This window comes from Diabrotica virgifera, chromosome 6 (genome assembly GCF_917563875.1).
Source record: "Diabrotica virgifera virgifera chromosome 6, PGI_DIABVI_V3a".
Classification (NCBI taxonomy): Eukaryota; Metazoa; Arthropoda; class Insecta; order Coleoptera; family Chrysomelidae; genus Diabrotica; species Diabrotica virgifera.
In genome coordinates, this window is record NC_065448.1 from 106,014,753 (window position 1) to 106,035,182 (window position 20,430).

A 20,430-nucleotide genomic window follows, 5' to 3' on the forward strand; every position below is an offset into this window, starting at 1 on the left:
ATTTCTTGCCGGAACATTGAAAAAATCGCGAGAAAATCGAAAAGTTTCAGCGTTTTTCTGCTTTTTTGCTTAAATCTCGAAAACTGTTAACTTTTAGTAAATGGTCTGTTAATAGAAATTAAAGTACTTAAAATTATCTACAAATATAACTATTCACTTTTTTTTCAGACGAACCGTTCGGTCTAAAGTGCAAGTTGAAATTTGCCAATTTTTAACGGTCTCGGCAAAACCCACTTTTTACATTCCAAAACTTTAGTTTTTATTAGAATGCTGTCATTTGAAAAATTTCTCCTAGTTTTCTGTACAAATAATAAATGTTAGTTCATAATATGATTATGGTATGTCTCTTCTCACAGCTTCCACGAATCCATTCCATCCTAAAATACCGAGAATGTCTCTGCTTTTCCCTTAGAGCCACAGAAGATCAGGCACAGATAGAGTCACAGTTTCAGTTAGTGTGAACATTCCCTTCGGATCTTGATTTCTAATAAACCTTGAGGTTTTGTCCTTTCAAAATGTATTAGTTGAACAGCGCTCTGACTTCGATAAACCTCAGGTGTTGGTTTAGTTTTTAGCCGAGAAATGGATTGCTTAGGAGCTATTGCATGTTTTGGTGCAATACAAGAAATGCCACCCATGACGTAAAAAGTATGGTATCCGTCGATTGTATGTACGTTAACCCTTTCTGTCCCCACGCTGCATATATATTTGAAAAAGTGGACCTGTATTCCCAGCCGCCGTATATATATCTACGTTCAAGGTATTATGGTCTCAATTTACCAAAGCCGAAAATATGCGTTGCTTATAAAATTTTAGACTGATTGGTGTCCCAATGCCGTAGAAATATGTCCGGAAATGTTAGATTATTGTTCCCAAAGCCTCAAAATGTTGGCACCTAAGACAGGTCACGCGGACCCATTGCCGCTTATATTTGTTCGCATATTTTAGATATATGCTATATTGTAGCACTGGTGGCAACGCTTATAGGTCGCTGCTAGAAGGTGAAGCGTTTGTAGCCACAGAAAAAACCAGAAAAAAAAAAGAAGCGAATCGAGATACATGTGTGCAAGATGTGGAGTCGGCCTTTCCGTAGTGTCATGTTTTGAGGAGTACCACACAAAAGAAAACTTTTAATGTTAATTTACATTACATTATTTTTTTTTTTAAATTAGTTACATTTTTTCAAGTTGCTTTTGCTCTCTGATGAGTACTTTTGAAAAGAAAACGTTTAAGTTAGTTAAAAAAACTCATTAAAAAACATGTTTTGGTAATTTATTTGTTTATTTATTTGCGAGGTATATATAAGGCAATGGGACTCTAAGCATGAAAAAACCTTGGGATTGAGGGACCAACATGCAAATTAAGGCCTGGCATAGAAAGGGTTAAAATCAGCGTTTTCGTACACCTGTTGTGTAAAGCACGGCTGGTCAATTTTTTGCGGATCGCCTGCGATTGCTGACACTTCCAGATAAGCAACGCGCTTGCTCAAAGTCTTGTAGCGGCAGTAACGCCCAGCTAGTTGGTCTCACCATTCCTTGCAGGGTTGGCCGTTTTCTCTACAAAAAGTACGGCTCAAGAAAATAGGTTAATGTAGTTTCCTTTTTGGGGTTTTGTTCATCCTATACAAAAGCTGTTCGGCTGGAAGTGTCAGCATTCGCAGGCGATCCGCAGAAAATTGACCTGCCGTGCTTTACACAGCAGGTGTACCATAACGCTGATTTTAACGTACATACAATCGACGAATACCACACTTTTCACGTCATATGTGGCATTTCTTGTATTGCACCAAAACATGCAGTAGCTCCTAAGCAATCCATTCCTCGGAAAAAAAAGAAACCCGCGCCTGAGGTTTATGGAAGTCAGGGAGCTGTTCAACTAATTCATTTTAAAAGGACAAAACCTCAAGGTTTATCAGAAATCAAGATGCGAAGGGAATGTTCACACTAACTGAAACTGTGACTCCATCTGTGTCTGATCTTCTGTGGCTCTAAGGGAAAAGCAGATACATTCTCGGTATTTTAGGATGGAATGGATTCATGGAAGATGTGATAAGAGACATACCATAATCATATTATAAACTAACATTTATTATTTGTACAGGAAACTAGGAGAAATTTTTCAAATGACAGCATTCTAATAAAAACTAAAGTTTTGGAATGTAAAAAGTGGGTTTTGCCGAGACCGTTAAAAATTGGCAATTTTCAACTTGCACTTTAGACCGAACGGTTCGTCTGAAAAAAAAGTAAATAGTTATATTTGTAGATATTTTAAGTACCTTAATTTCTGTTAACAGACCATTTACTAAAAGTTAACACTTTTCGAGATTTAAGCAAAAAAGCAGAGAAAAGCTGAAATTTTTCGATTTTCTCGCGATTTTTTCAATGTTCCGGCAAGAAATTTTGTCCGTAAACCTCATATTCGGATTCAGCAGCCCAAAATCCATATATAATGAAAGAAATCAGAACTACCCCAAAACTTTCCTAGTCAAAACACAATTTTATTAAATCACATAGTCGTGAGAAAAGGATGGAAAACCTCAATAATAAACGTTAAAGCTATGCCTGAGTGCGGAGTTGAAATCCCGCCTTTATTTACGAAATATACCTTTAATGAAAACAAGTGTTTTTATTAGACGCTTATTAGATATTTTATGATATTGTGTAAAATAATTTTTCCACAATGTTACAGTACATTTTCGACAGTTTGTTAGTGGTTTGACTTCACAATTTTCTCCTTGACATCGTCTCTGCTTTTCACGTTTTTCCATGAAGTTTCCTTTCTCATCTATATAGTCTTAGGCCCATAAAAACTTTTGATGATCATCTACTCGGTATTCTTACTATAGGTACTTTTTGTACTAAGAGCCAATTTTAGGTAGGGAACTGCTACATATCGACGAAAATTTAATAAAGTAAAATTGACTCATTTGTAAAGAAGCCATGCATTTATTAATGCCATAGCTTGTGTTTAACATGCTTTAGTAACACACTTATTATCTTTCCATTTTACAAAAATAATTCCTGCATCTACATCAAACCGAAAAGCATATGAACCACGAGCTCCTTTACTAAGGGTTTTTGTATCTTATATACCTAGGACACTTCGATAATAATTAATCGTTTCCTGCAAGGTTCCTGTAACTCGGTATCTAAATTTTTGTAAATAAATTAACAAATCTCTGCTTGTAAATTAATTATTATCAAAAACGCCTAGTGACTTGCAGGTTTAGCAATACAATCTAACATATTATCAAGTACTATTTTTGATCCTAAGGTCAAATCTTAGCGATCATTTTTAGCGTTTTTTTGCCATAATAAAAGTAAAAAAATAACAACAGCTGTTACTTCAACAAAGATCCTAAAATTTAAAGACGAACATTCTTCTTCACTCCAATAATAATACTCAGAGGGCACTTGATGCTATCCAGACAATAAAAGAATACTTTGAATATTTTGATATAACTATGTACCAATGTACCAGTGACCTATTTATAGGATAGTAAAATAAACTTTATACTGACGATTCAGCAAAGTATATTACCAAGATTTATTTATGACTATTGATTATAATAAGCCTTTCTCAACAATATTAACCAATCGAAAGATAACAACATGCCGAAATGAACCTTTTATTATTAAATGTGTAAATCTAGACAAGTTCAACAGATTGGTCCAATTTTTATAATTTTTTTATTGAATAGGTGTTGGTAGTATAATCAAACAAAATTTATAACAGACTAAAATATACAGGGTAAATTGTTCTTTAAATATACCTAAACAAATTTTAATGATTGAAACAGAATCAAATTTTTAGTGTCCTATAAAGAGGACGCTAGCCTATAAAGGGCTAACAACATTAAATGGAGACGAAATCAAAAATATTAGATTAGGTTATTTTAATTTGATACAGTATTTAGCAAACTTAATGCCATCACGTTTTTAGATATTGGAGAGCAGCTTGAAATGGCAGAAAACAAATGCAACAATTTAAAGGGTCAACTGGATTATATGAAACAAGTTTACGGCACGCAAAAAAAGAGTAGAAAGATTTCTTCTGTGCGTCCAGATTTGTCAAAAACATCAGGTAACTAACTAAATACCTACTAATACCGTGTACCGTAGGACAAATGTTTTATTCATTAAGGGGTAGGCGCAAAATCTTGGTCCAATGCTATTTAAATGCATTATTTTTTTTCGAATCCTGAGAAAACTAATAAATATTTTTGAAAAATTAAACTCAGAATGAAAGATTACATTATTACCGACGGCTGAAAGTCCCTTAGAACAAAAAAAAGTTTCTTGTGAATAAAATATGTATTTGAAATTAAAAATCACACTTAATTTTCTCTTTTTTTTCACCCCTGTAACTTATTAAAATAAACATTATAGAAGTTTTCATAGGGACTTTTGGCCCTTGGTAATAATGTAATCTTTCATTCTGCGTTTAAGCCTTTCAAAAATACTTATTAGTTTTCTCAGGATTAAAAAGAAATTAATGCATTTAAATAGCATTGTACCAAGATTTTTCGCCTACACGCTTAATTTGGCTTTCGTTGTGTATTTCTGAATTATTTTTTTTAGTAAGCACGGGTATTCTACTAAGGTGCTGCGATTCCAAAAAACAATATATCTAGAAAATCTAACTTCGGGTTATTATGTACATATATTTGCAGAAATATATATGATAAATATAATTTGCAGATAAATATATGACATACGCGGCAGAAACACGACCCGACACAGAGAGGACAAAAAGTTTGCTCGAAACAGCGAAGATGAAAACCCTTCGAAAAATCGATGATAAGACTCTATGGCACAGAGCTAGAAGTACAGATATACGACGGAGATGCAAGGTGGATAACATTAATAACTGGGTAAGAAACAGAAGAATAAAATGAAATGACCACATAAGCTAAATGACAACAAATAGGGTAGTCAGGACAGCGAGAAACGGTTCCCCAATAGGAAGACGATCAGTGAGAAGACCACGAAAACGATGGAACGACAACTTACTAGAGGCACATTGAAAAAACATACAAAAAGAAGAAGATATATTTGCACCATATTTTCGACAACTGCATAAATCTCCCATTAACGTTATTATTTGAGAAACAAAACGGTGAAAGAAACAAGAAAAGCTAGATAAATATTATGAGACTATTAATTCCCCTTCAGACTACACTGCCAAATTTTGGTTCCTTAATGCGTAATTGCGTAATGGCTCTCTATCTACATTGGATGAACCAATAATGGGCAATATTTAGACGGACTTCTGATGCAGTTATACGCGTGAAAATGTGAAGAAAGTCCTTAAAATCGTAGGACTGGATCCCGCTTACCAAAAAAAGTTGATTAATAGCAAGCTGAAAATTTATTAATAGTTTAACGGTGTCTAGTCGGACAAATGACAAACTTTGATGTACAGGAACACTGGAACAAGGGAAGTTGTAATTGTGGAACAAGTTACAGGTTTCGAACGTCAGACAACGATAACGTCCCTTGTATTTTGTCGGAAAGAAATTCCAATTGATCTGTTACCCTTTCATTAATCTCTCATGCAAAAATCAGACTGCTACCTACCACCAACATAAATCCTGTCATTTTACATATTCTACGTGTCGGACTTTAAAATTGGGCATTAAAATGCCCAACATATTTGTCGGACAAACATTTTTTCATATATTATATAAAGTTTGCTATTGAATAAACTTAAAAACAAACTGCTAGTTTTACAATCATAAACTTGTCAGGATGACACGTTCCACAATTAAAATCACGTTCCACAATTAAAACTTCAACTGTTCCAGTGTTCCCATACATCAAAGTTTGTCCGACTAGACACCGTTAAGCTAGTAACAAATTTTCAGCTTGCTATTAATCAACGTTTTTTTTGGTACGCGGAATCCAGGTCTAGAGTTTTAGTTGATCGTAAAGTGAAATTTGCATGAATTGTCAAAAAGGCCATAGGAATTAGTAAAGAGCGCACTGATCATATTTTGAACAAGTTTTGAGTATTAAAAGATTATCCTGCCGATAGGTGCCCGTTTGATGACTATTGACCAAAAACATGTTATGTGCCAATTTCTCAGCAGTGTTTGGAACTTATGAACCGCAATCCGTCGGACTTTTGGCATCTATTGGTAGCCGATGATGAAATCTGGAACCAAATACTAAATAATTACTAGGGTTAGGAGTCAGAATCTTTAAAAGTTCTTCCAAGCGGCCAAAAGCGGCAAATTGGTTGGAAAGGTTATGGCCACTGTACTTTGGAATTTCAAGGGCATAATTTTAATTGACTACCTTGAAAAAGGTAAAACTATCAGTAGCCAATATTATTGTGTATTATCGGACACGCTGAATCAGGAACTCAGTGTGAAACGGACCCATCTTCAGAAGGAAAATGTGTTGGTTCTCCACGACAATGCACCGGCACACAAGAGTGTTATGAATGTCAAAAATTTATCAAGAGGGCTTCGAATTGCTTTTTCATCCAATTTATTCTCCTGATTTGGCCCCCTCCATTTATTATGTCTTCCCAAACGTCAAGAGATGGCTCGCAAATAAAAAAAAATAGCTCGAACGATAATTGACGAAACAACTGCCTATTTTGCAGAGCTTTCAGAATCGTATTATTGGAACGACATAAAGAAGTGGCTGGAATCGTTATATTGAGATAAATGGAGACTGTATCGAAAAATAAAAGAATTTTCAGGAAAACCATGTTTTTTTTTCAAAGTCGGCTTCTTATCAGACCACCAATGCCTTTTCAACGTTCTTAAGGCATGCACGTTTAATGAAATATCTGAACAGAACAGAAAATTTTTATTATAAATTAACTTTCTTATTGCCCATAATTAGCATTTCTTTTAAAATTGTCTTTATATTTTAGATGATGACACTTTTAATCAATCGAGTTCATCAGTTTCCGTAAAATCATCAGCGCCGAAGGCTGGTATTCAACCGAAAACACAAACGTCTAATGTAATTGGAACTGATAATACTGGAGCAGCAGTTAGAACAATTAACAACATTTTATCAGGAATATCAGATTCTGTGAACAGACTGTCTGAACTTCATGTTCAAATAAGTGACACACCTAGAAAATTAGCAGGTATTTTTATTATTACTTATTACCTACAGTGTTATGCAAGAAAACTTAAAAGTACCTACATATTAACATTCTTGGATGGTACTTGTTATATAAAAAATTTGAAATTATCACATAATTTTACTTCCATATTAATAATTTGTTAAGTCACTCTCAATGCAGCCACTCTCCTAGGCATGCTATTTATGCATCTTCTATAGCATCTGCTATATGCATCTGCTAATTCTACTAATAGTCCAGGTACCGAAGCTATTCACCTCGCAATTTTTACAGAATAAATTGATTTGCTTGAAAATTTGAGAATAAGTAGTGGATAGTCCAAGGATCAAAATCTATATGATGCCGAAAGGCGCTTCTACCATGGGGGTGATTGCCACCCCATCTCGGGGTTGGAAATTTTTACCAAACTTTTTATAAAATAATAATTTTAAGCTACTCAAACTTCTAGAACCTATTAATAATACATAAATAAAGAAGAATGAATAAGGCCAATGACTAAAAGCGACCCTAACTTACATTATTATGCTTCCAATTTTTTATCCGTAACTTTTTGATTTTTAATTTAGAAAGGTTGGCAAAAAAGAATTTTGTAGGGTTTAAAAAGTTTTAAAATTAAAGTTTAAAATTTAAAGTTTTAAAATTTAAAATAAAAATAAGCATATTATTATTAAATCTTTTAAAAATCCTCAGTCGCAGAAAGATGTGACTTTGAAAGGGTTGGTAAAGATGGTTTTTGCATGTTATTAGAAGTTTTAATTGTTAATAGTTCACTGAATTTTTGCCGTAGAAAATTTTTTTGTAAACCGAGCTCTTGGGAATTAAATAAGCTACAATTTCATTATTAAACATTTTTTCATATCTCTGATGCTAATCTTTCTATTCTGAAGAAAAACCATTTTTTCCAAACTACAAAAATTCATTATTCGCTTTTAACTCCATTTTTTTAAAAACCAATCATTTTAGGCCAGTCAAACTTTTAGAACCTATTAATAATACATAAATAAGGAAGACCAAATAAGGTCAATGACTAATTTTAATTAGGGTGGTGATTAGTGCGGTTGCTTCCGATCACGTTTTCGCTGAAAAAAAATAGGGACTGACATTCTTTTCATTATAAGCCACTTAATTTTTGAGCTAGAGACTTTTTTTTATATTTATGGAGATAGACGTTTTGAAATACTTTAAATTAGTTTCAGCAAGTTGTCCTCGAAAAATGCATAGTTTTCCCGTCTTTTGACTTTGAAACTACAATATTTAGCATTTGACGAAGAAGAGCTAACATATAATAAAGCATAGCTCGATTGCTATTGGTCCTAAAGAAAATTAAAAAAACGGTTTTGTTTATTTTTTCAAAAGCTACATTTTTGTTAAGTAAAGTTGTTTTGAAGAAACGAAAACTTTTGGAGTTATTAGCAGAAAACTTATTAAAAACATTGATTTTTTCGATATAAAACTAACACTTTCGATAGCGAATAAATCGAAAACTATTAATTTTACCACAAAAATATATAGAACGTTTTTTGCTTAGAATTAATGTTTTCACCAACTTTTGTGGTCAAGATATAATAAAAAATTTCCACCCCCAGACGAAGTGGCAACCACCCCCATGGTAAAAACGCCTTTCGGCATCATATAGATTTTGATCCTTGGACTATCCACTACTTATTCTCAAATTTTCAAGCAAATCTATTCATTCTGTAAAAATTGCGAGGTTTTGTCCTATTTTAAGCTTCATTACTTGGACTATAAATTCTCGTTATGGTTACCATGAAAAATTATTGTCTCTATTAGTTAAAGCTTGTTTGTTATTATTTACTCGATCAATTTCCTTTTCAGGAGTTCCCAGCCACTTTTGATGGGGTTCATAGATGCTTCATAGATGCATATATGTTCATGGTCATCGTGCCATGGTAATAGAGGTATTTCTTGCCATATCAAAAACTGTTAATAATTCTAACCCTATGGCAAGGTGCTCTATCCTGCATGACAAGGTGCTTTATCCTGCATAAACACCTTGTGGCCATTACCAACCCATTCGTTCATCGCTGGAACCAATCTTGTCTTTTACACTGGTCTTGTTGCATAATTGTTTGTTCTACAATCTGATGGGGTGTTATTGTTGTTGAAGTTTTCGGTGCTTGTCTACCAGTTCCTTGCTTTCGTTGTGCCCAAAGTTTATAAATGGTTGATTCTTCAATTTCAATCATAGTTGAACACTTAGAAGCCATATTTCGAATAGTGATACTAAAATGATCATGTACGATAGGGTCATGCACATTTAACACTATAGTCGTCAAATATAATAATAATTCTTCTTCTTTTAGTGCATATTCGTTTCGAGCATTGGCGATAATTCTGGCTATAATTATTTTATTAACTGATGCTAAATAAATTAGTTGTTTTTGTGGAGAACAATTTCCTCAGGTTCTTTAACCATGATATTCTTCTTCTCCCAATTCCTTGCTTTCCGAATATAATATAATAATAATGCAGTTTATATGTAGCAAATAATTGTACATAATATAAATAAACTCAGTTTCTCACAGAAGTTGTAGGTACAACTTGTACGTGAGGGTTAAATTTTGATTATATTAAACAACACTAATTGATTTTAAAATTTACAAAAAGGACTCAAATGCACTGTTAAATGACAATTTAAATTTACAAGAGCAAAATTCGATGTTTGTTCCATTTTCATGGCACGAGTTCTAGCTGTTTGTTGCTATTGACAACGAGAAATTTTATTTTGATTGCAAGTTTTGGTAGGGGAGCCCAAGCGGGGATTTTTGCAGTTACTCGACCGCGTCAGATTATCATATGGGGAGAAACCTGGTACCCTGCAGATGTACCTCTACCATATATATTGGCTCTTAACACAGGGAAGTTCGTTACGGGGGGCCGAAAAAAAAATCTATCCTTAAAAATACTCGAAATTGTCAAATTAAGATAAGGTAAGTTAAGTATATGCAAAAGAGCGTATACTTAAAAAATCTGACGATTTGAGGGGGGCGTAAGGAAATGGGAAATGGAAACAAAAAGTTTTACAAAATAAAAGCGAATATTTCGCGAAATGAACGTCAGATCGAAAAACTAAAAAATACGTCTTCAATATTTTTCCAAAATCTATCGAATGGTACTAAACATTACACCTACGGAGACGGAAACTGCAAAACACACTTTCAAAATATTTTAAAAAAATCTATCGAATGGTACCAAAGACGACCCCCCACGGAGGTGAGGTGGGGGTTACTTTAAAATCTTAAATGGAACCCCCAAATTTTTATTGCAAATTTGGATTATTTACGTAAAAATAAGCAACTTTCATTCTAGACATTTTTTCGAATTATGGATAGATGGCTCTATTCAACATTTTTGTTTAATTCATTAATATTTTTTGTATTTTAACAACGACACCCGATTTGGGCGTCAAAACGTTAATAAAATCATTTTTTTAGTAAAATTGTGGCTTATTTCCCATCAAAACTAGTTAATTGCAAAAATGCCACAAGAAAATAGCTTCAGAACAACATTAGCATACTTTGCTTCCCTACCATTTTATTCATTTCTCAGAAATTTAGGTGCTATTGATTTGTCAAACTTATTACAATGTTTAAGACAAAAATTCAAATAATACGGAAATTATTCGTTTATGTCATTTAAGGAGTATCTGTTGTCATAATATTGGGCCATCAATAATTTTCACTTGGATATAAAGCAATTCTGATAACGATTGTATAAATTAATGTAACAACACTTCTATGTTGTGCGAGCTAGTTATTCTGATCCATAAATCTGAGAATTAATTAAAGAGTTAACATTATTTTTTAGCTAAAAACAATGTATCTGAAGATTTACCTACAACTTCATACCTGCAGCAATCAACTAATAAGATTCAGAATTTTAATCCAAACAACCGTAGCGTATCTCATATAAAATTGACAAAAAAGAAATGTAAAGACCATAAAATGGGCATTAAGAAGCAAACTTCTATCCAAGCCTTCAAAAGAAGTGTTAAAGTCGATAGAAGGGCTACCAGCGCATCGTATTCCCCTCGAGAAATGGCTAGGAAATTAACACCTTTCATACGGACAAGTAAGTACCTAAATGAAAAACAACACGGAGCCAACTACACATAGATATTTAACATTGAATATATTAATATAAAGGGTTGTCTGAACACTCCAAAAATTGAATTTGTTAAATATACCATAAAATCTAACAATAAAAAACTGAAAACGTTTGTTTTCTATACTTCCACAAAATTTATTATATCTAAGTGACTACAGCTGTTTCGGCGGAGTGCCTTTCTCAAGTAATATAGTTTACAATGTGTTTGCCTTTTTAATCTTCAACTGAAGAGGTTGAGGAGTGGGGAGCTGTTTGTCTCGAGTTGGTCATTCAGAATTATATCTGTATTTTTCAGTTTATTAATTTCCATAGATTCTAAAAAAGATAGCTTAAGGCCTTTATTTTGAATATGTAGAATTTTAAACTCTTCATTGAAAGAATGATTATGATCTAGAAGGTGAAGTGCGTATGTAGAAGTGTCTGTTTTTCTATTGTTGAATGCCCTTTTGTGTTCTGCTATCCGTTTGTCAAAAGTTCTGCCAGTTTGACCGATGTACGTTTTCGGACAGTCACCACAAGTTAGTTTGTACACACCACTCTGTAGTTGCTTTCTCTTTCGGCTTTTATTGTTCTTAATATATTTGCTTAAGTTGTTGTTAGTTCTGAAAGCTGGTGTTATTCCTTTCTTTTTTATGTATCTGGCTATTGTTGTTGTTATCTTGCCAGTATATGTGAGAGAGCAGAAGGTACTGGGTTCTTTCTGTGGTGGTGGATACACTAATTTCAGGGCTTTCTTATGGAGTTTTTGGTTTAAAATTTTGTTAACTGTTTGTTCGTTATAGCCGTTGTTTACTGCTATTTGTTTAATGATGTTTAGTTCTATTTCGAAGTTATTTTTTGTCATGGGAATTTCTGTCAGTCTATGTATCATGCTATGGTAGGCTGCTAATTTGTGTTGTGTAGGATGGGATTATGAATTGTGTATAGTTGTGTCAGTATGGGTAGGTTTATGATATATGGAGAACTCATGTTTGTTGTGTAGTCTGAAAATCGTTACATCTAGAAAGTTTATAGAGTTATTCTGTTCTGTTTCTACTGTAAACTCAATATTATTATGAAGTGAATTAATATATGATAGAAATTGGTCAAGTTGTCTGTTAGTTCCTGTAAAGCATACTAGTATATCATCCACGTATCTCCACCAATATAAGAACTGTTTAAATACGGGATGTTTAGAAATTGTTGTTTCAAGTTGGTTCATAAATATATCTGATAGCAATGGGCTTAGAGGATTACCCATAATAAGTCCTGCACTGTTGTTTGTGTATATTTGATTATTGAATTCAAAATAGTCTTGATTTATGCAAATTTCAAGAAGGTGTAAAATTTCAGATGCAATGATCGGATTTGTACTATTATGGTCTAAAAGATTCTTAACTAAAACAAAAGTTTCTGTAGGAGGAACACTAGGAAAAAGATTTTTTACGTCAAATGAAATTAGTCTGGAGTTTTTGGGCAATTGAAAATGTTGTATTTTATTAACTAGTTTTAGTGTATTTTTTACGGTGAATTTAGGTGAAAATTTAGTGTATTCTGTAATAATATCTGACAGTTTTTTTGAAATTTTATATGACGGAGCTGTATAAAAAGAAACTACAGGTCTTATTGGGTGGTCAGGTTTGTGTAGTTTAATAAAAGAGTATAATTTAGGAGGTTGTGGGTTCATAATATTAAGGTATTTCTGTTCTGTTGGATTTAGTATTGATTTTGAATTTTCAATGGCTAGTTTAATTTGTATTCGGTATTTTTCTGTGGGGTCTTTGTTTAGTTTTATACTGTTTTGGTTAGTTAAAAATTCTATTGTTTTGTTATTATAGTCTCGTTTGTCGATAGCAATAGTAGCGTTACCTTTGTCTGCTTTTGTAAATATTATGTCATGTTTTATTGATTTATTTTTAATTTAAACGGCTATTTGGTTTTCTTTGAAACAGGAATTATTAGTTTCACTACATACATCAGTAATAGATTTTGCAATGATGCTTTTTTCTATGTTTTTGGCAGTTTTGTTTAAGGCTACTTCACACTCTACACCTAAATACTCTAAATTTTTTTGATTATTATGTTGAGGCAAGTTGTGTTTGAATCCTTTCTCTAAAAGTTCTATTTCACTATTATTGAATTTAGTATCTGTTAAGTTTATAAATCTATTGAAAAAACTATGATTTGAAAAATTTGTTGTATGAGTATTGAGTTTTTTACTATTGCAAATTAGATTATTTAGTTTTTTACATTGTGTATTAAATTTTTTGTCTATTAAATTATCTACTTCAGTTCTTACTTTAGAATCTAGGATGTCAAATTCTATATTATCTAATCTATAATGTAATTCTGAATGACATACCTTAAGATAAACAGCTATAATATCTCGTTTTCTGTATTGGGTGCTCCTATCCCGTTTCAGCCATCTGGTTTGACCCTGGTGGATACCTGCTATGGCAGCGGCACTGCGGTTGTTGGTTTTTAACTTTATGTATTTCGGGAACACGTTGTTTTTCACGCACATGTTTAGAAACCAGATATTTTGTGTTGTTACTCTACGCTTTAAAAGCAATCTTGAAAACAATATGGTCAATAGCCCTGTATTGGCTTCCTGTAAATAATTGATGGATTCGACCGTTACTTGATGGAAGTTCATTTTATCTAACAATAAAAAACTGAAAACGTTTGTTTTCTATACTTCCACAAAATTTATTATATCTAAGTGACTACAGCTGTTTCGGCGGAGTGCCTTTCTCAAGTAATATAGTTTACAATGTGTTTGCCTTTTTAATCTTCAACTGAAGAGGTTGAGGAGTGGGGAGCTGTTTGTCTCGAGTTGGTCATTCAGAATTATATCTGTATTTTTCAGTTTATTAATTTCCATAGATTCTAAAAAAGATAGCTTAAGGCCTTTATTTTGAATATGTAGAATTTTAAACTCTTCATTGAAAGAATGATTATGATCTAGAAGGTGAAGTGCGTATGTAGAAGTGTCTGTTTTTCTATTGTTGAATGCCCTTTTGTGTTCTGCTATCCGTTTGTCAAAAGTTCTGCCAGTTTGACCGATGTACGTTTTCGGACAGTCACCACAAGTTAGTTTGTACACACCACTCTGTAGTTGCTTTCTCTTTCGGCTTTTATTGTTCTTAATATATTTGCTTAAGTTGTTGTTAGTTCTGAAAGCTGGTGTTATTCCTTTCTTTTTTATGTATCTGGCTATTGTTGTTGTTATCTTGCCAGTATATGTGAGAGAGCAGAAGGTACTGGGTTCTTTCTGTGGTGGTGGATACACTACCTGTAAAAATACACTAGAACTAGTTAATAAAATACAACATTTTCAATTGCCCAAAAACTCCAGACTAATTTCATTTGACGTAAAAAATCTTTTTCCTAGTGTTCCTCCTACAGAAACTTTTGTTTTAGTTAAGAATCTTTTAGACCATAATAGTACAAATCCGATCATTGCATCTGAAATTTTACACCTTCTTGAAATTTGCATAAATCAAGACTATTTTGAATTCAATAATCAAATATACACAAACAACAGTGCAGGACTTATTATGGGTAATCCTTTAAGCCCATTGCTATCAGATATATTTATGAACCAACTTGAAACAACAATTTCTAAACATCCCGTATTTAAACAGTTCTTATATTGGTGGAGATACGTGGATGATATACTAGTATGCTTTACAGGAACTAACAGACAACTTGACCAATTTCTATCATATATTAATTAACTTCATAATAATATTGAGTTTACAGTAGAAACAGAACAGAATAACTCTATAAACTTTCTAGATGTAACGATTTCCAGACTACACAACAAACATGAGTTCTCCATATATCATAAACCTACCCATACTGACACAACTATACACAATTCATCATCCCATCCTACACAACACAAATTAGCAGCCTACCATAGCATGATACATAGACTGACAGAAATTCCCATGACAAAAAATAACTTCGAAATAGAACTAAACATCATTAAACAAATAGCAGTAAACAACGTCTATAACGAACAAACAGTTAACAAAATTTTAAACCAAAAACTCCATAAGAAAGCCCTGAAATTAGTGTATCCACCACCACAGAAAGAACCCAGTACCTTCTGCTCTCTCACATATACTGGCAAGATAACAACAACAATAGCCAGATACATAAAAAAGAAAGGAATAACACCAGCTTTCAGAACTAACAACAACTTAAGCAAATATATTAAGAACAATAAAAGCCGAAAGAGAAAGCAACTACAGAGTGGTGTGTACAAACTAACTTGTGGTGACTGTCCGAAAACGTACATCGGTCAAACTGGCAGAACTTTTGACAAACGGATAGCAGAACACAAAAGGGCATTCAACAATAGAAAAACAGACACTTCTACATACGCACTTCACCTTCTAGATCATAATCATTCTTTCAATGAAGAGTTTAAAATTCTACATATTCAAAATAAAGGCCTTAAGCTATCTTTTTTAGAATCTATGGAAATTAATAAACTGAAAAATACAGATATAATTCTGAATGACCAACTCGAGACAAACAGCTCCCCACTCCTCAACCTCTTCAGTTGAAGATTAAAAAGGCAAACACATTGTAAACTATATTACTTGAGAAAGGCACTCCGCCGAAACAGCTGTAGTCACTTAGATATAATAAATTTTGTGGAAGTATAGAAAACAAACGTTTTCAGTTTTTTATTGTTAGATAAAATGAACTTCCATCAAGTAACGGTCGAATCCATCAATTATATACCATAAAATCTCTTCATAATGGAGCAACTTGAGCAAAATAAATATTTCAAGGAGAATCCTAGAATCTAAATTTAGAACATATACTAATTACTAATACATCGTCTAGTCCGAATTGCGTTCCGTTTCTTAGGCCTTGTCGAATTGCGTCCTAAATATTTTGCTTACCTGGCCACCGATAACGTCTAGTCCGAATTGCGTTTCATTTTTATTGCGGTCAGAGGATAGCTTAATAAATATTAGGTAAGCATGATTCAATAAAATTGTGTTTTTACTAGGAAAGTTTTGGGGTAGTTCTGATTTCTTTCATTATATATGGATTTTGGGCTGCTGAATATGAGGTTTGCGGACAAAATTTCTTGCCGGAACATTGAAAAAATCGCGAAAAAAACGAAACATTTCAGCCTTTTTCCGATTTTTTGATCAAATCTTGAAAACTGTTAACTTTTAGTAAATGGTTTGTTAATAGAAATTAAAGTACTTAAAATTATCTAGAAATATCACTATTTACTTTTTTTTTTCAGACGAACCGTTCGGGCCAATTTTTAACGATCTCGGCAAAACCCACTTTTTACATTCCAAAATTTTATTTTTAATTAGAATGCTGTCATTTGATAAATTTCTCCTAGTTTTCTGTACAAATAATAAATGTTAGTTCATAGGTATGGTATGTCTCTTGTGACAGCTTCCATGAGTCCATTCCGTCCTAAGAGGCCGGGAATGTCTCTGCTTTTCCCTTAGAGCCACAGAAAATCAGGCACAGATGGAGTCACAGTTTTAGTTGGTGTGAACAATTCCTTCGAATCTCTTATCTTCATTTCTGATAAACCTTGAGGTTTTGTCCTTTTAAAATGAATTAGTTGAACAGCTCCCTGACTTCCATAAACCTCAGGCGCGGGTTTCTTTTTTATCCGAGGAATGGATTGCTTAGGAGCTACTGCATGTTTTGGTGCAATACAAGAAATGCCACATATGACGTGAAAAGTGTGGTATTCGTCGATTGTATGTATAGTCCAGAGCGCATCTGTTTTGAGATGGACGTTGAGAGGTGACTCAAATTTTTTTGCAGAAATTGCTTGAAAATAAATCAAATAATAATATTTGAGTTATCCTCCCTCTCAAAAAGGTCCGGAACATTGTTTAAATAATCAAAAGTCAAAAATTGAAGGAAAAATTCGATTTTTTTCTTCGTTTTTTGATTATAACTTTAAAAGTATTCATTTCCGAGAAAAGTTGTACTGACGTAAAAGTTGCGTAATTAAATTTGCTACAATATAGAATTGGTTAGAAATTTAAAAAATAGTCACCCTAGTTGCAAAATAGCAATAATTGCAAAAAAACCATACAAAAACAAGTATTGGCATTTTACGTTTTTCAACCATTTATGCTACACTTAGGACCTTTATACAGTAGGAAAAATGAAAGAATACCCATGAACAAACATATAAAACAAGCTGTATTTTCCTGTCACCGTGTCATACAAAAAATTGGCCAGCGCAAGTCCACGTAATAATTATTATTACATGTACTTGCGCTGGCCAATTTTTTGTGTGACACGGTGACAGGAAAATACAGCGTGTTTTATATGTTCGTTCATGGGTATTCTTTTATTTTTTCGACTGTATTTCACCCAGAAAAACTTTATGATACAGTAAAACAATACTGTAAATTTCATTAAGATCGGTTTAATAAATTTTGCAAAATAAATTTTGCAATCTAGCTTTCGCAAAAAAAAATCGTTTTTTCAAAATGTTACAGGACTGAAAATAAAGCAGAGAGCAAGTTGAATTTTTTTTTGCTTATAGAAGTGTACTGTACCTTTCATTTGCAATTTTTAAAATGAAAATCGATTAATTACCACGGCGTCAGAAAATTTTTGAAATAAACAATAATTTTTGGTGTTACGCGCAGGACAGCGGTGTTCGATTCACACAAGTTGATTTCCACCAAAATTTCTTTCAATCTTTATCTAATATATTATTTTCTTACTCTATATTTTGTTGTGTGTGTGTGTGTGTGTCATCGAATTTCCTGACTGTGGACTTAATCCATTAGCCGAACTTATTTTTGCTCTACAGATATTTATCTCACATATTACTATTAAAATAAGATTTTGTATTTTAAAGATATACCTAGATTCTATAACAATAAATGGATAATTTAATCTTTAGCTACAATCATACAATATTACACATTTATATACGTATATCTATATCATAAATATATTCTAGTATTATTCAATATTATTCTTTATTATTTTTTTTTTTTATTATTATTATTTTTTTTTTTTTTATTTATTTATTTTTTTTTATTTATTTTTATATATATTTTTTTTCTTTCTTTTTTTTCTTTCTTTTTTTTTCTTTCTTTTTTTTTCTTTTTTTTTTATTATTATTTTTTTTTGTTTTTTTTTTTTTAATTGTATTATAAGGAATGTCAACAAGGAGTACTTCTGCTCAGGGGTCTTTCAGAGCAATGCACACACACAAGACTAGACCACGGAAAGGTAGGTAGACAAATGGGATAAACACAGGTATTATAGTTTACAATTTTAATTTTATACTAAGTATGTGTTTAATTAGGATCTCATATACACGTTCGTCTAAACTAGATAATATTGTTATTAGATTAAAAGGTCTTGTAATATTGGTTTCTCTATATACTTGATTCATGAAATGATTTATTTCGATTATCTTTAGTCTACAGTTTAGTATCATGTGTTCTGCAGATCCTAACTCACCACATTCACAAAGATTACTATCACTAAGACCTATTTTAAATTTGTGTTCTGGAATTAGACAGTGTCCAAATCTAAGTCTGCATATATATGAAACAACGATTTTTTCGCCGTGATAATGATTAAACCAGGATTTAGCTGGAATATTTAATTGTATGTTTTTATAGAATAGCCCTTTTGTTGAGTTGTTATACCATTGTTGCCAGGTTTTGGTTTTATTGCTAGTAATATTAGCGTAAATATCATTTAATGTTAATTTATATTCACTTTCAATTTCTTGTTCGGTAGCCTTCTTAGCTAAAGTATCTACTATTTCATTGTGTTTAAGGTTAGAGTGGGCTTTTACCCAACAAAATTATATTTGTTTGCCCTTATCCTTAAGTGCGATATATGCCTTAATAATATCAATATATATGTAGTTTGATATGTCCTTCAAACTTTCCAGTTTAAGTAAAGCACTTTTGCTGTCTGTAAGGATTAGGAATTTCTCTTCATTATTGTTTATACTGCTTATATACTGCAATGCTCTCAGTATTGCAATAAGTTCTGCTGAAAATGTTGTAAAATTTTCATTAAGTCGTATACCCTCTTTGTACCTTGTCCTAGGGTCCCACACGGCAGCGGCCACCCTCGAATTCATTTTTGAGGCATCGGTATAAATTTGGTAATGTCCCGGAAATAAAGTTTCTATATCCACATTAAACATGGCATTCCTTAAGTACACTGGAAATTTCGAGTAATCTCTCATGTAGGTTGGTTGTATGTTTGGTATATTGTTTAGATTTATCTGAAACATAGATGGCAGAGTTGATGTATGTAGTTTATTTTTAAATTGTCTTAATCTATTGTAACTTTCAGCAAGTAGTAATGTTGTCTTTTTCCTCCAGTATTCTGTGGTTAGGTCATTTATACAAAGTTTGTGGCAGTTGTTACATATTATGCTTTCTTTAGTTATCATTTTAGTTATAAATTTTTCACACAGAATTTTCCTTCTTAACCATAACGGTGGTTCATTACATTCTACGCTTAGGTTTGATATTGGAGTACTCATCAAAGCTCCTATACATAATCTGAGACATTTATTTGAAAGGATGTCTATTTTTTGAAGATGGGTTTTGGCGGCTTGATTGTAAAAGTAACATCCGTAATCTAATATTGATCTTATATATGACCTATACATTAGTAATGCTATGTTGGGATCTGCTCCCCAGGTTGTATAGTTTACTGCTCGTAACGCATTGTACCCTTTGTCAGCTCTTGCTACGATATACTCAATATGATCTTTCCAAATCATTTTCCTATCCAGTATAATACCCAAATATTTAACTTTAGGTTGAACTTTAAACGAGACATTTTGCAACTCCACTACTTCTGGAATGTTTCGTTTTCGGGAGAATATACAAGCTTGTGTTTTTTTTGTTGATATGTTTAATGCTATTTGATCTAGGTCTTCTTGTAGATGTTTAAATACTGTATTTATTTTTCTACTGCCTTGTTCTATTTCCAATTGGTCTACATATATGCATATATCATCTGCGAATTGTAATATTTTACCTTGTTTGCTAGTAATTATGCTTTGACCTATATGCGCTGTATAAATAGTGTATAATATTGGACTTAAGATGCTCCCTTGGGGTAACCCGATGTTTGAAACTCTGGGTCCTATTAGTTTGTTATTGATTTGAAGATAAAGAGTTCTATTGATGTAAAGTTGATGAAGTT

At 32.5% G+C, this 20,430-nt stretch overlaps 1 protein-coding gene across 3 annotated transcripts in view; it reads left to right on the plus strand.

Moving 5' to 3' along the window:
• The window catches only part of LOC126885912 (uncharacterized), a 163,115-nt gene that overhangs the window by 42,188 nt on the left and 100,497 nt on the right, over positions 1-20,430 (plus strand). For all 3 annotated transcript variants that reach the window (XM_050652717.1, XM_050652719.1, XM_050652718.1), the window contains exons 3-5: positions 3,943-4,083; positions 6,889-7,110; positions 10,936-11,199. In XM_050652717.1, the coding sequence (XP_050508674.1) occupies positions 3,943-4,083; positions 6,889-7,110; positions 10,936-11,199 (627 nt within the window). The remainder of the gene's footprint in view (positions 1-3,942; positions 4,084-6,888; positions 7,111-10,935; positions 11,200-20,430) is intronic.